Below are 16,532 nucleotides of genomic sequence, written 5' to 3'. Positions count from 1 at the left end.
GGTTACTTGATAGAAGACTTGAAGAATGTTTCAATGATATAAAGGGCCATCATTGTAAAAACATGTAGAAACAAGGAATTGCAGGTGCTGGTTTACCAAAGAAAGATACAAAACGCTGGAGTAACTCAGCGGGTCAGACCAATGAAGGCCAAAGAAAAAAACCTTGCATCTTCCATTGTCAACAAATCAAACCTGTAAAGTCAAGTTACCCCAGCATTTTGTGTTTTTCTTTGGCCTTCATTGTAAGCTCCTGATCCAGAATTTTAGAATTTTAGAGGAAGCTAGATAAGTGAGAGAGAAGAGAAGGATAGAGTTACAAGGATGGAGAAAAGCTTAAATGGAGAACACCACTCAGAGCTTGTTAAGTAGAATGGACAGGTCTTGACCTACATAATTTGCTTTTGCAAAGATATAATATGGTGTAAAATTTCTATTTACTCATTTTTAACAAATCTATGTTGTGTGTGGTACGTCTGATCCGTTATGCTATCAGCTATATTAAAAATGTGATCCTCTGTCATTGGGCCCTGGCACATTTCATATTGAGGCAGGAAGAGAAACAAAATTGAGGACAAGATACTTCTAAATGGCCCTCAATTAAGGACATCGAGGTGAGGAGGTAGCAGTGGCCATCAGGGAAAAGGCTGGATGGTGATCTTCCTCTAGTTTTTAATCTAACCACATGCAACAACTACTCAAGTGCAATTTACTCAAGTAAATAGACAAAAAGAAAACTAAAATTTGTCTTTACCTCCTTACTTCATTTTCATACTGGGCCAATTGTACTCGTTGCTGGTCCATTTCCAAAGTCAATCTTTCTATGTTGTTCTTCAACATGTCGTTTTCTTTCAGAACTTCTGATATATGAGAACCAGAGAAGTCATTTGGCTGATAAGATTTTTCATCAAATTTTACTGGGAAAGATAGTGTAGACTCTTTGCCTTTTTTGGACTTCTTGGTGGACTTCTGTCGAGCATCGTATTTGTCAGTAGCTGTTTTATTATTAAGCAGCAATCTTCTCTCGGTCTGAAGATGCTCTAAAGTCTTTGTAAGCTCTTGTATCTCTCGGTTTTTAGCAGCTAGTTCTAAATTGAGTTTTTCAATCTTAGCTTGTTGATATGAATTTTGCATATGCTGGTCAACCATTCGAAGGGAGCTATCTTCTCTTTCCATCAGTTTTACTTCTGCATAATAAAGCTGATTTTTTAGCTTTTCAATGTCAGCCCTGAGACGATTTTCTATGGACTTGTGGGCCTCTTTCAACTTGAGAATTTCCTCTTCAAGTATCTTCATTTTGGGATTAGGTTCATCTATTTTTTCCTTTTCATTAACTATTTTGTATGTTAAATGTTGTTCAAGCTCTGAGATTCTCTGTTCATACTGAATCTAGAAAACAAGCAGTAATTTACTTTACTTTAGTTTATTGTCATGTGTACAAAAAAGCTTTTAGTTTGGTTTAGTTTCGAGATACACCACGGAAACAGGCCCTTCCGCCCACCAAATCTGCGCCAACCAGCTATGTAGATACAAGATACAAGATCTGCACCATAGAAAACATGTTATCAGGATGCATCACAGCTTGGTTTGAAGAACAGCTCCATCCAGGACTGTAAGAAATTGCAGCAAATTGTGGACACAGCCCAGGCCATGACACAAACCAACCTCCCTTCCATCGACTCCATTTATACCTCACGCTGCCTCAGCAAGGCCAGCAACATAATCAAGGACGAGTCGCAACCTGGCCACTCCCTCTTCTCCCCTCTGCCATCAGGCAAAAGATATAGAAGTATGAAATTGCACACCACCAGATTCAGGGACAGTTTATTCCCAGCTGTTATCGGGCAACTGAATATCCTACCAATACCAGAGAGCAAATGCTGAACTACTATCTATCTCTTTAATGTCCGTCGGACTACGCTTGATCGGACTTTGCTGTCTTTACCTTGCACTAAACGTTATTCCCTTATCATGTATCTATACACTGTAAATGGATTGATTACAATCATGTATTGTCTTTTTGCTGACTGGTTAGCACGCAACAAAAAGCTTTTCACTGTACCTCGGTACACGTGACAATAAATTAAACTGAACTGAATCAGGCGCAAAGAATTGCAGATTATGTAATTTTGAGCAAAACACAAAGTTCTGGAATAACTCAGCAGGTCAGGTAGCATCTCCAGAGGGAATGGATAGATGACGTTTCTGGTCAGGATCCTTCTTCAGACTTGAGAATTCCAGTACTGGCAACATCCTCCCAAAACTGCTTTCTAACCTCTCTCATGCAAAAGCATCCTTTCTGCAATGGGGTATATGCAGTTCTAGCATAAACCTCTGTTCTTATGTGTTATGCCGTGTACTTTCACCACATGTTATTTTTTTTCTATTACAAATCTCAAATTGTGGAGTACAAAGGCAAATAAATAAATGATGGGTCTTTGTCCCAAACATTATGGCGCGCACTGTACCTGTCTAATTGCTTCTTGAACGTTGCGATTGTCCCTGTCTCAACTACCTCCTGTGGCAGCTTGTTCCATATACCCACCACCCTTTGTGTGAAGTTATCTCTCAGATTCCTATAAAATCTTTCCCCCTTCAACTTAAACCCATGCTCTCTGGTTCTCGAATCCCTTACTCTGGGCCAGTGACTGTGCGTCTACCTGATTTAGTCCACTCATGATTTTATATATCTCTACAAGATCACCCCTCATCCTCTTGCGCTCCAGGGAATAGAGTCCCAGCCTACTCAACCTCTCCCTATAGCTCCGACCATTGAGTCCTGGCAACATCCTCGTAAATCCTGTTGCGCCCTTTCCAACTTAACAACATCTTTCCTATAACACGGTGCCTAGAATTGAACACAATACTCTCAATGTGGCCTCTCCAACGTCTTACATAACTGCAACATGACCTCCCTACTTCTATATTGTACGTTCTCATACAAATCATTGATATAGATAACAAATAGTAATGGGTCCAATAACAAACCCTGAGGCACATCACTAGTCACAGGTCTCCAGTCCGAGAAGCAACCTTCCACCATCACCCTCTGTTTGCTTCCATGAAGCCAATTTTCTATCCATTCAGTTATCTCTCCTTAGATCCCATGTGATCTAACCTTCCTTTGGAATCTTTATTAAACAATGGCAAAACGCTTGTTCCTAAGTGGCGTAATAATTTACTTACATTATATCTTGCAAGACCCGAGCCATCCTGTAGATGGCTCAAGCAGGAAGCTGAATGATGTGGTTGCCATTGTGATGCCATCTTTATGATATCACTCGTACATCATTGAATATGACGTCAGGTTGGGGGGGGGAAATTGGATATTCCAAGGAAAGGGAAATGTTTTTAATTACTGAACATGTTAAATGGACTGCGCACATGTTAAACGATGGAAGGTACTAAAAATTAGGATTTAACACACTGCTCTTCCACAATGTGGTCCATCACTGTATAAAGTTCGTAGTCCACCCTGGGTAGTTCTATGGAACTGACAAAATTTGCAGCAAAGCGTTAACTACGGTACTCTGAAGCACCAATTGCCACTTTTGATTGTTGTAGTTGACATACGAAAGAAAGAAGACTAAACTCTCAAATGGTCTGAAAAGTTAAGAGAACTTAAATGAAAAATGTTATGAAAAGTCACTCAAGTTGAGAGAAAACTGAGCAGTTTTGAAACATTAATAATGAAAATTTTAAATAAGGTTTCAGCTATGAAATACAAATGTATATTAGGTAGATAGACACAAAGCGCTGGAGTAACTCAGCGGATCAGGCAGCATCTCTGGAGAAGATGGATGGGTGACGTTTTGGGTCAGAACCCTTCTTCAGAAAGGTAAGTAATGCCAAGACAATTGACATAGGATCAAGCAAGGAAGCACATATGGAAAACCTACAAGATACAAGCAGGAGTGGGAATATGTCCCCAGGCCCCTCAAGCTTGCCCTGCCATTCAATACAAGCATAGCTGGTCTATGCTGGCTTTAACTGCTCTTTTGTACCAGTTCCCCATAACCTTCAATTCATCGACTGTCCAAATATTTATCTCCACCTTAAAAACAAATCTAATGATCTGGCCTCCCCCACCCTCAGGGGTAGAGAAATTTCAGACTCACTACCCTCAGAGATGTTTCTACAAACCTGACATTTAAATGACTAATCCCTTGTTTGCAACTCTCCCACTCATGGAAACATCTCAACATCTATCCTGTCATGCCTCCTTTGAATTTTTGTTTGAATAAGGTCACTCCCTCATTCTTCTGAACTGTGGACACAAACCATCTTGCGGTGTTTGTACGTTCTCCCTGTGACCCCGTGGGTTTCCTCTGGGTGCTCCGGTTTTGCCCCACATCTCAAAGACGAGCAGGCTTGTAGGTTAATTGGCTTCTGTACATTGCTTCCAGTGCTTAGAGAGTGGATGTAAAAATGGGAAAACATAGAACTAGTGTGACATATGACCACGATGGTCGACGTGGACTCGGTGGGCAAAAGGGCTTGTTTCCACGCTGTATCTCTAAACTAAACCAATTAGACTGGCTAATCTCCTGTGGATTGCCTTCAATGCTATTATATCCTTTTTTGGATAGCATGGGGACAAACCTGTGCACAGAATTTCAGGTGTGGTCTCAGCAAGGCCGTGTACATCCATAAAACTACCTTGTTTGTTTAAAGTCCAATCCCTTTGCAACAAAGGCGAAAATACTGCGTGCCTTCTAAACTACTTGTTGGACGTGCTGGCTGCCATGTTGAATTATGCACTAGGACGCCTCAATCTCTGTGAACTTCATTCATTTACAGTCTCTGTTTTTCTCCACGGTAACCTCAATGCTCATCCTAAAACTTCTGGATCTTGGCCTCAACTGGCCTCTGGACTTACTGACCTCAGTCGATTAGTCATAATATTTCCTCAACCTTGACCTTCAACACTGCTGTCCCTCAGGGTTTTGAGCTCAGTCCCCTGCTCTACTCCCTGTACACGCATGATTCTGTGGCCAAGTACACCATCGACAATCTTTAAGTCTGCTGATGATACCGTTATCGGCCACATATAGACACAAAATGCTGGAGTAACTCAGCAGAACAGGCAGCATCCCTGGATAGTAGGAATGCGTGACGTTTCGGCTCGAGACCCTTCTTTAGACTTTATCTCTGTATGCTTCATTGTCACCTTCTCCTAGCTCACAATGATCTATTCTACATTTTCCTTGATCATCATCCCCTTTAAAATGAAGTAGTCTGAAGCAGGGTCTCGACCCGAATCGTCACCCATTCCTTCTATCCAGATGCTGCCTTCTGAGTTACTCCAGCTTTTTGTGTCTATCTTCAGTGTAAACCAGCATCTGCAGTTCCTTCCTACACACCGTCATCAGCCTGTTCTGCAACAATGATGAGACGAAGTACAGGAAAGAGATCGAGAACCCAGTGTCATGGTGTCAGGCCAATAACCAGCTTGTAATGTCACCAAGGCGAAACAGTTGGTTGTTGACCCAAGGAAATGATGGGGTGAACACCACCCTGTCCTCATCGACAGAGTGTAGAGTTTCATAAAGTTTGAATAGTTTCACAAATTTTAAAAATCGGCACATCACTGAAAACATGATCAATAGTCAATAGTCAATAGTCGTTTATTTGTCACATACACATAAATGTGTAGTGAAATGAAACATTACCCGCAGTTGAACAATAAGACCAATAAGAATAATCAATAAAAATGCAATAACACAGACAATCACAAACTAACACCAAACAAACAAACATCCATCACAGTGAGTCTCCTCCAGTCCCTCCTCACTGTGATGGAAGGCCACAATGTCTTTTCTCTTCCCTGCCGTCTTCTCCCACGGTCAGGCTGTTGGAGTTGCCACGTCGGGGCGGTCGGGACTCCCGACATTAAAGCCCCCGCTGGGCGGTGAAAATCCCGCGGCCTATTCCAGGCCGCGCCGGACGGTGAAAGGTCCGCGGCGGGCCAACCCAAGCCCCGCGATTCGGGACGGGCGAACACGCTGTCGCTGCCGCTGCCGGAGGTCCCGATGTCGGCCCCCATCCAGGGGCCTGCGGGCTTCCGACGTCCACGCGGCTCGCGCCGGAGCCTCCAGAGACGAGTCGCAGCCGCACCCGCAGCATCCGAAGGCAGCCAGCGCCACAGGTGGTGAGTCCGGGACGCAGGCTCTGCGAACCAGAGCCCCAGGTGGTCCCAAGTGCATGGCCGATGGTAGGCCGCAACGGGAACGGGGACACAGAAACAAAGGTCGTGTCTCCGTTCGGGAGAGAGAATTTTACAGTTCCCGTTCCCTCCCACCCCCCCCCCCCCCCAAACATAACATACAAACCCTACACCATATTAAAACTACAATTCAGACAAAAACAACAAAAAACACAAAAGACAGACGGACTGCAGGCAAGCCGCAGCTGCGACGGCAGCGCTGGCTCCTCCCTAGACTATCAATTAATAAAATAATGTTACAATATTGCCCCAAATTTTGGCATCAGCTAACTATTTATTTATAAGGGTACAGTTTTAAATAATAATGATCTGTACCTTTATTTTTTGAAACTGTTGTTCCATTACTCTTAAGCAATTCTTTGCTTCTTCATCTTTCTTCTCTAGGTCAGCTTCTAGCTTCTTTATCCTTTTTTCGAGAAAAGCTCTTGAATGGAGGTTGCCTTCAGTTTCAGCTGATGCATCAGGTACAGAAGCCGAGGCGTAAATAAGGGCAGGCAAGGAATTTGGATAGCGCCTTCGAATGATTTCTTCCATTTCTTTCACCTGAGACAAGAATGAGAAATTACCTTGTACAGTATATACACTTTCTAGTTTAATAATCTATTGTACCTAGATAAAGTAAAATACTGCTTTGCATACAATCCAGTAATACCATACGCCGAGGGCATCACAGTGGTGCAGCAGTAGAGTTGTTGCCTTACGGCGCCAGAGACCTGGGTTCGATTCCTGACTACGGCCCATTGTCTGTATGGGCCCTTGTCTGAATGGAGTTTGTATGTTTTCTCTGTGACTTGTGCGGATTTTCTCCGAGATCTCCAGTTTCCTCCCACAATCCAAAGACGTACAGTGTTGCAGGTTAATTGGTTTAGTATTGTTGTTCCTACTGTGTGTTAGTGTGCGGGTATCACTGTTTGGTGCATACTCAGTGGGTAGAAGGGCTTATTTCAATGCTATATCTCTAAACTAAATAAGCACAATCATGCATAAACAAAAGAGTTCAATGATTGTAGCATGTAAAAGTAGTGACCACTATCATTTATGCCTGAAGGGTGTTCTACTGCATTTTTAATTAATCTGGGGGGGGGGGGTGGGGAGATAATGATGAAGAAAATGTGACAATGCCATCTTACACCACCGGGAGGTGCCGCGATGGCAGCCTTGCCTACAGTCTGTCTGACTTTTTCGGTTTTTTTTGTTCTTTTTGGTGTGTTTAGAAAGTATGGGTTTTTCAATCTCTTACTTTGCCGGAGATGTGATTGTTTTCTGGATTGTATCTCCGGTCGCTCTGCGGCCTAACATCGTGGAGCTAGAGGCCTAGCTCGGGACTGACTTTGAGACCCACCGCAGGCTGTGGACTTACCATCGGAGCCGATTCCTTGCCTGGGATCGACGCTCCAACCGTGGCTTGTGGACTTTAACATCAAGGAGCTCGCAGTCTCGGGTTGAGACCAACGTCGGTAAAGTCCAAAGCCGCACGAGGTTCGATAGCCCTGACCCAGGGTAGATCGCCCGGCGCGGGGCTGAGATTCCCCCCTGATGCAGGAGATTAATCGCCCCGACAAGGAAGGCCCGCCGCTGGCTACGGGAGTCAAGATCGTCCCGTCAACGGAAGGTTAGAGGCCCCCAACCGCTGGAGGACAAAGAAGGGAGAGATTGAATTTTTTTTCGCCTTCCATCACCGTGAGGAATGCAGAGGAGTCGCTGTGGTGGATGTTCATGTTAAAATGTATTTTGTGTGTTCTGTTGCTTTTTATTGGTATAACTGTATGGCAAATGAAATCCCTCGTATGTTGCAAAACATACTTGGCTAATAAAGTTTGATTATGATGATGATGATTATGATACGAGATGATAGTAAAGTTGGTTTACTTCAGTTGTAAATAAACTATCTTTCCTAATCCTGTGAACTTCAATTCATTGCTTTACAGATACCAGACTTAATGGGGTGAATACCCTCTGTTTCAGAGAAAACCATGTGCTGATCACCTGTTTAAAATGACTATTAGAACCAAATGAGCACCTGAGACTGTATATGCCCTCCTATAGTCCTGTCACATAAAGCTTCAATACTCCTTCACTGACCCAGTGTGCTCAACATTATTCATGTTATTCCCTTTAACATGTACACTGTGGATGGCTCAAATGTACAATACAATACAATACAATACAATATATCTTTATTGTCATTGTACAGGGGTACAACGAGATTGGGAATGCGCCTCCCATACGATGCAATAATTTAATTAGCTAGTCAGTATTAATTTAAGCAACCCAATGAAACAAATTGTAACAGTTTTAAAACAGAATAAAGTGCAAGTAGATCTGTGCCGGATCACTGTGCGATGTGACCATCCGGCTCAGCAGGACCGGTTCATAGCAGCTATGGCCCTGGGGATGAAGCTGTTCCTGAGTATGGAGGTGCAGGCGTAGAAGGCCTTGTATCGTCTGCCCGATGGTAGAAGTTCAAACAGACTTGCAGGGGTGTGAAGAGTCTTTGTGGATGCTGGTGGCTTTTCTGAGGCATCGTGTGTTGTAGATGCCCTCCAAGGCTGGTAGCTGTGTTCCGATGGTCCTCTGAGCTCTATGGACTACCCGCTGAAGAGCTTTCCTCTCTGCCTCCGTGCAGCTGAGGTACCACACGGGGATGCCATGTGTTAGGATGCTCTCTACGGTGCAGCAGTAGAATGTCGTCAGCAGCTGTTGGGGTAGACCAGACTTCTTCAGTGTTCTTAGGTAGAACAGTCGTTGCTGTGCCTTCTTGACCAGCGCAGCAGTGTTATTGGACCATGTTAGGTCTTCCGAAATGCGAGTGCCCAGAAACGTGAAGCTGGACACTCTCTCCACACTGATAAAGATCGGGACGTATTCCCCGTTGTGTGACCTACGGAAGTTGATGATCAGCTCCTTGGTCTTGGTGGTCTTGGTGGTATTTAGGGATCCTAAATCATGCATTGTCTTTTTGCTGATTGGTTAGCATGCAACAAAAGCTTTACATTGTACCTCGGTACACGTGACAATAAAGTAAACTAAACATTGACTCGTACCAAACCAACCACTTATACTAATTCGAAAAACAAACTCATCATTCACTCTTTGACCACATATGTGGGGATGTGGGATGTGGGGATGTGGGAGGTTCCATAACCTCTGAAGAAGGCCAGATGAAATAGGTGATTAGTTCCTGCTGGCCTCAAGCATCAGTGTCCCTTTGATACAAAATCCAATTAAATATAACATAACATCTCACGATGATACCAATGTTTTTTTTTACAAATCAAACTTCTCACTGTTATGCTCTTCATCACAAAGAATTCTTGCATAAATAACATCGTCATCTTAACGTCCACTAATCAGCCTGCTTGACCAATCCATTAATTAGTTTCCCATGTGTAAGAAGGAACTGCAGATGCTGGTTTCAACCTGACACAAAAAGCTGGAGTAACTCAGCGGGACAGGCAGCATCTCTGGAGAGGTGACGTTTTGGGTTGAGACCCTTCTTCAGACTGGTTTCAAGTTTCCCATGATTGGTATGAAGCTGTTTTCCTCACTGTCAAACACGGTCCAATGTTGGAATTATCTGCCTTCATAATTAGGCCATTTATATTTAATTCTAAATCTTTGCGATATACTTTTTTAAAAATTAGATTTTTAAATGTTGATTCCTAAAGATGTAAATTGCGGGATAAAACAGCTTCTTAAAGAAACTGGAAACAGACTCTGATCCTCATATGCCAGTTCTCTTTTGCTAGGGACATGGTGCTGGAAGGACTAGACAGCTGCTTTTATGGTACAACAATTTAAAATTGAGAAAGGAATAGTCCATGTAATTGAATCTAATTTAATTTAACATTGATGTTGAGCAAGTTAATGGAAAAAGGTTGTTGGCAAAATCTGCGAGGGAAACATGAAACATCATTTAGGAAATTAAAAATTAATGAAGGGGAATCAGCGCAACTTTGTTGAGAGAAATAGTGTTTGACTACCTTGTGTAATTTTGTTTAGGTAAACCTGAGGTGTAAACCTGGTGGCATATTCAAAGTAGTCAACATCAATTTTAACAAAAAGTCCACCATGTAGGATTTTGTCGAACCAGAGAAAAACAAAGTCCAGATCCAAGAGAAAATGTAATTTCATGTTCTCCAGAGATGCTGCCTGACCGCTGAATTTCCCCAGCACTTTATGCCTTTTTTCAAGTTAAATTTGGGAACTTTAATGATTGCAATAAATTTTGAAGTGGAGTGCTGAGGGGCTTAGAGCAAGATCCCTCAAGTTATCTGGTATACATAAATAATTTATATTTAACTGCAACAATTAAGGGTGTAACAATTAAGCGGTAGAGTTGTTACTTACAGCACCAGAGACTTGGGTTTGATCCTGACTACAGGTGCTGTCTGTACGGAGTTTGTACATTCTCCCCGTGACCGTGTGGGTTTCCTCCCACACTCCAAAGACGTACATGTTTTGGTTTAATTGGCTTCGGTAAAAATTGTAATTTGTCCCTGGTGTGTAGGATAGTGCTTGTGTATTGCTGAGGACCACTGGTTGGCACGGACTCGGTGGGCAGAAGGGCCTGTTGTATCTCTAAACTAAACTAAAATAAATAAAATGACAAAGTTTGAAGTTGATACAAAATGAGCAATGTGGTTAATAGTGAGGAAGACACTTGTAGGTGATCTTCTTGCGTTTGAGGCAGCAGAAATTATGTAACGCCCTCCAGGCGCTGTAGCCAGTGCAATGTGCTGTTGTCAAAGGCCGTGAGGTCTACCCCTCCACCAGGGGGACGGGGGACAGTGCAGTCGAAAATGACGTGCTGCGCTGTTTGCTGGTCTGCTCCACACACGCAGGCTGCTGATCAACGCAACCCCCAACGATGCATGTTGGCGTTGAACCGGCCGACCACTGTGCGGAGCCAGTTCAGGGCGACCCACTCTTTGCGGGGCATGTCCGAGCCGGGTGGGGCTGTGGTGTTCGGTGCGATTGTGAATTGAGGAGATTGCGATTTCTGTTCCCAGCTGGTTCTCCATGCTCCTAGTATGTTGAAACCGGAGCCAAAGAGGGTCGCTGCATGACGAGAGAAAGGGTGACGAGATGACAGGCGTTGAGGTCCCAGTTGCTGTGAATCCTGGGTGAGGTGGTGGAAAGGATGTTTGGCGTCCGATGGGGCCTTGCACACCAGCCTATGAGTGAAGAACTCTCTGTGAAGCTTGGCTTGTGTGATACCTGCGAGCACCGGTAGGAGATCCGTCGGAGTAGGGCGTAGGCAGCCAGTGATGATCCACATGGTGTCGTTGAGGGTGGCGTCTAGCTTGCTGGTACGACGTACTCAGCGGCGCTGTACACGAATGCAAGAGCACTGGTTCGAAGAGTAGATGTTCTGGCACCCCATGACGATCCGGCCAAGCAACGCAGGAGGTTGTTCCGTGCCGAGACTTTAGCACGGAGAGCTTCAAGGTGTTGCTTGTAGGTCAGCTGCCGATCTAGTTTCACCCCGTGGTATGTAGGAAATGGGTTGTAGGGTAGGGGTGACCCATTGAGGGTGATGGTTAGCTGGCGTTGAGCTTCCTTGTTGTTCAGGAGAAAGGCCGTTGTGGTGGTTTTTGCCATACTCAGTTTTGGTCTCCAGGTCTTAAGGTAGCCCGTGACAAGTTCCATATCCGCCGAGAGCACATACTCAACATTTGACCAACTCTTCTCCAAGTGCAGTAGGGCCAAGTCATCTGCGTATCCATACTGGCACGAGGTTGTACATGGCAGATCGCTGATATAGAGATTGAAGAGCATGGGGGCCAGTACCGAGCCTTGGGGGACTCCATTTCTTAGGCGTCGCAGTCGGCTAACTAGGGTTACTAGGTTAATTCCAGGAATGGCTGGACTGTCATATGTTGAAAGACTGGAGCGACTAGGCTTGTATACACTGGAATTTAGAAGGATGAGAGGAGATCTTATCGAAACGTATAAGATTATTAAGGGGTTGGACACGTTAGAGGCAGGAAACATGTTCCCAATGTTGGGGGAGTCCAGAACAAGGGGCCACAGTTTAAGAATAAGAGGTAGGCCATTTAGAACTGAGATGAGGAAAAACTTTTTCAGTCAGGGAGTTGTGTATCTGTGGAATTCTCTGCCTCAGAAGGCAGTGGAGGCCAATTCTCTGAATGCATTCAAGAGAGAGCTAGATAGAGCTCTTAAGGATAGTGGAGTCAGGGGGTATGGGGAGAAGGCAGGAACGGGGTACTGATTGAGAATGATCAGCCATGATCACATTGAATGGCGGTGCTGGCTCGAAGTGCCGAATGGCCTCCTCCTGCACCTATTGTCTATTGTCAATTGTCTATTGATTGTCCGTCGCTGGTCTTGAGTACAAAACTGCGGTTGGCAAGGATGTTGGCAAGGAATGATGGTCAGGGATGGTTTGGAGGAGCTTCAAGATCAGGCCCTGGTGCCACACAGTATCATAAGCTGTGGTGAGGTTCACCAGTGTGATGCCCGCCTGGTGACCCTTTTCGAAACTGTCTTCGATGTCATTGGTCAGCTTGACTATTTGGTGGGTGGTGCGGCGTCCAGGCCGAAATCCGGCTTGTTTAGCGGGTAGTTGAGGGTCAACGATTGGATCGAGCCGGGCCAGGAGAAGCCATTCGAGGAGCTCGTACGGGATACAGAGGAGTCAGATGGGCCGATAGTTCCTTGGGTCGTCCGCAGGCTTGTTTGGTTTTGGTAGCGCAATGACGGTGGCTTTCAGCCAGATCTTCGGAATGGACTGACCAATGAGGCAAGAGGAGTAAAACTCACGGAGCCAGGCCAGGGATTTAGGACCGCAGTGTTTCAGGAATTCTGGGGGATGTTATCAGGACCCTGAGCTTTTCCACACTTCAGTTAAGAGATGTAAGCAGAAAGTTCTGCAGAGGAAAAGGGTGCTGACAGGTGCCCATCAGCGCATGGAGCTTTCCAAAGATTAGTGGATTCCTGTTTGACAGAACGAGTACGGTTCTTGTCCGTGTCTTTGGAGTGGCTATTGGCCAGGAACTGGTGGGCGATGGAGTTGGCCGTGACAGGGCAATGCTTTGGGCGGGTACTTTGACCGGTGAGGCGATTGAAGGTCTTCCACGCCACCCTACTGGAGTGTGTGAAGTCGATTCCTTGGACTGTCTCTTCCCACCACTCTTTGCGCTTCTTGTCAAGGCAGTTTGTCAGTTCCGCAGCCTTGGAGGCAGCCTCTTCGCCAGGTTCAGCGTGCAGGAATGCGTCGTAGCATGCGTCACACTCTTCGTCCCATGTGGGGATGTACCGGTGATGATAGCCGCGAGGAATGGAACTCTTTGCTGCCCTGATGAGGAGTTTGCAGAGGGCTGAGTAGGCATTGTCCAGCTTGGTGGGGGTGGGAGTGGGAAGGATGTCGATCCAGAGGTCCACCAGACTTGTGAACTGGTCCCACCTGGCCTTGCGGAAATTCCACCTCTTCGCAGGTTTGGTTGGGACCGGCTCGATGGGGTTGTCCGGGATAATCAGAGATGGACGATGTTGTGATTTCGGGAAGTGATCAAGGGTGATGGTCCATTCCGGTTTGCAAAAGCCAAGTCACGGTTGGTAGTGGTGTTCCACCTGCCAGAGCGGAAGCTGTCCAGTTGTTTTGTGTCGTACAGGAGTTGAACGGCAAAACAACTGAGGCCCAGTCTTCTAGTGCAGCGCCATCTGGGTTAGTTGAACGGTAGCCCCAGGTGGTGCTGTGGCAATTAGAGTCGCCAGCGTACATGCAGGGCCAACCAAAGGCGGGGATGGAGTCTTTGTGAAGCCTGGTAGAAGGTGGCTTGTATACATTGATGACAGTGACACCTTCGACTTGCGTTGCCACCCATTCCACGTCGGAGTCAGGAGGGAACGTTGCAATCGCTTGCCATTTTGCTGTGTTCCTTACAAAAGTGGCAATCCCATGGGTGTCGCTCAGTGTAGGCGGCCAGGGTATAACCAGGGATCTTCAGGTGGGAGCTGTCACTTTTGTGAGTCTCCTGGAGCAGGATTGCAGTGACTTTGTGGGTCTGTAGCAGATGTTCAATGATGGTGGTCTTTGCCTTGGTAAGGCCTTCCACATTCAGCTGCAGCAGGGTGATGCCATCCGGTTCGACATCCGTAGGTGCCTGCCCTAAGAAGGCGCATGCTCCGGGTTGGTGCCAAGCTGCAGCGACTGAGGTTGCATTTGGGCTGCAAGCTGTTTTTTCTGCTTCTGCTGTCTCTGTTTGTTGTTGTTCGCCTGACTGGGGCCAGTTGACAGGGCTCACCACAGGGAGGTCGACAACATGAGCCCCTCATGTTGTCGTGATAGTAAAGGAGGACAAAAAAAGTTACAAGTAGAATTCAACCTTTGGAGAGGTGATCTAATGCACTTGGGAGAGCCAAAGTCATAAAGGAATACACAATAAAAAAGTCAGGCATTGAATAAAACAGTGCAGAAAAGATGAAGGATCCAAGATATCCATAGATCTTTAAAGATGGCAGGACACGCAGAAAGGATGATCAAGAAAGCATTGAGATCCTTGCCTTTACTAGTCATGGCTCAGAATACAAGGGAAATATGATACTGAGACCCTGTAAATACTATTTATTCACAAAATGCTGGAGTAACTCAGCAGGTCGGGCAGCATCTCGGGAGAGAAGGAATGGGTGACGTTTCGGGTCGAGACCCTTCTTCAGACTGGTTGGGCCCACTGTGTATCCTTCTGAGCATTACACTTTACACAACAACACTGCCTTAACTGAAGAACAGGTCTTGGTTAAACTGGGGTTGTTTACTTTGGATCAAGGAGGACAAGGAAATGTAATTGAGGTATTTAAATTTGACAAAAGCAGAGATAGTGTGAACAGGAAGATCCCATTTCCACTAAATTCAATAACTAGATACCAGGGAGGGAAGTATTGAAAAGAATTTGAGGAAATACTTTTTTCATCCAAAGAGTGTCAGTGGTCTGGAACTCACCACCAGGTCGTGGAACTAAAAAGTGCAGGAAGGAATTGCAGATGCTGATTTACGCCGAACATGGACACAAAATGCTGCAGTAACTCAGCGGATCAGGCAGCATCTCTGGAGAAAAGGAATAGGTGACCTTTCGGGTCGAGACCCTTCTTCAGACTAGTTTACTCCAGCAGTTTATGTCTATCTATCAGAGGAGGTAAAATGCCGTGTTGGCCAAGGGCTGAAATGGGGAGTTGAAGTGCCATAACTAACAAGGAACTGTGAAAAGTCTAAATAGCTCATGTTTTATTCAGCATGGGAGATGGGCAGAATAGGCTTTCACAATGATTCACAATGCCCTCATGCTGTGAATAAATGAGTTAAAGCAACATCCCGGTAAGAAACAAAATCTACAAATGTGAAGTGATTAGATTTAGCTTGCACAGTTAATTTGCATATTAAAGTATAGAATAAATTTGGTAAAGTATGACGGTTTTCTCACAAATTTAATTAGGGTACATTAAAAACCTGTGCTAATTAAAGGTTCTTTGATGAGAGTTGTTTAAGAAGCAGAGATATCTGTTGTAAAAAAATTAGCAAAAATGCAAAATATTAATCCTGCTCAAAGAGAGCTTTTTTGTAACTCTACGCACGAACTGTACTCATTCAGATACCAACCTTCAATAGACAATTTAATTATTTGACTTAAACCAGCTGCCAATGCAACAGTAACTGAAGCAACAATTTGAAAAGTCTTATCTGGAATATTGCTTGAAATATTAATCATATATCACAGTAGATGCAAAACAAATTATATCATCATCAACATTTTTATCTCTTTCTCAAAGAACTCAATTAAATTCATGAGCAAGAAATGCATTTCTCAAACACACTGGTAATCTCCGTATGGTTTCCAAAACTTCCTTGCACTGATAGCAAGTAGCCACTATCTGATTTCTCTCCCCACCTCCATTTTAGAAATGCAATTGTGCAAAGGGCTCGCTACATTTTACTGGTACAATGCCAATAAAGGATATTGTATTGTGTTGTATTTTCAAGTGACAAGACCAATTTATCTCCCAACAGCACAGCTCCGTAAACAGTGAAATCAGCTGATACCCTGCCCCACCCAATCACAGATATTCCCATTTAACTGTCCATCCTTCCCCATCCTCTCTCCAACATTAAAGCTAACTTGATTACTCACTTTTCTAGTTCTACGTGGAACAGTACAGCACAAGAACAGACCCTTCGGCCCATAATGTCTGTGCTGAAAATGATGCCAAACCCATCTCCTATCTATCTGCGCATAATCCATATCCCTCCATTCCCTGCATATCAATAAGCCTATCCAAAAGCCTCTTAAAT

General features: G+C 44.7%; 1 protein-coding gene across 8 annotated transcripts in view; it reads right to left on the bottom strand.

Annotated features, from left to right (window-relative positions):
• Positions 1-16,532, bottom strand: part of cep162 (centrosomal protein 162) — a 115,358-nt gene that overhangs the window by 22,367 nt on the left and 76,459 nt on the right. For all 8 annotated transcript variants that reach the window (XM_078399838.1, XM_078399843.1, XM_078399839.1 and 5 more), the window contains 2 exons: positions 6,539-6,766; positions 752-1,386 (listed from right to left, as the gene is read on the bottom strand). In XM_078399838.1, coding sequence (XP_078255964.1) covers positions 752-1,386; positions 6,539-6,766 — 863 coding nt within the window. The remainder of the gene's footprint in view (positions 1-751; positions 1,387-6,538; positions 6,767-16,532) is intronic.

Source organism: Rhinoraja longicauda, chromosome 5 (genome assembly GCF_053455715.1).
Source record: "Rhinoraja longicauda isolate Sanriku21f chromosome 5, sRhiLon1.1, whole genome shotgun sequence".
In the NCBI taxonomy this organism is placed as follows: domain Eukaryota; kingdom Metazoa; phylum Chordata; class Chondrichthyes; order Rajiformes; family Arhynchobatidae; genus Rhinoraja; species Rhinoraja longicauda.
Note: the sequence above shows the minus strand (reverse complement) of the source record. Positions and strands in the feature narration are given on the sequence as shown.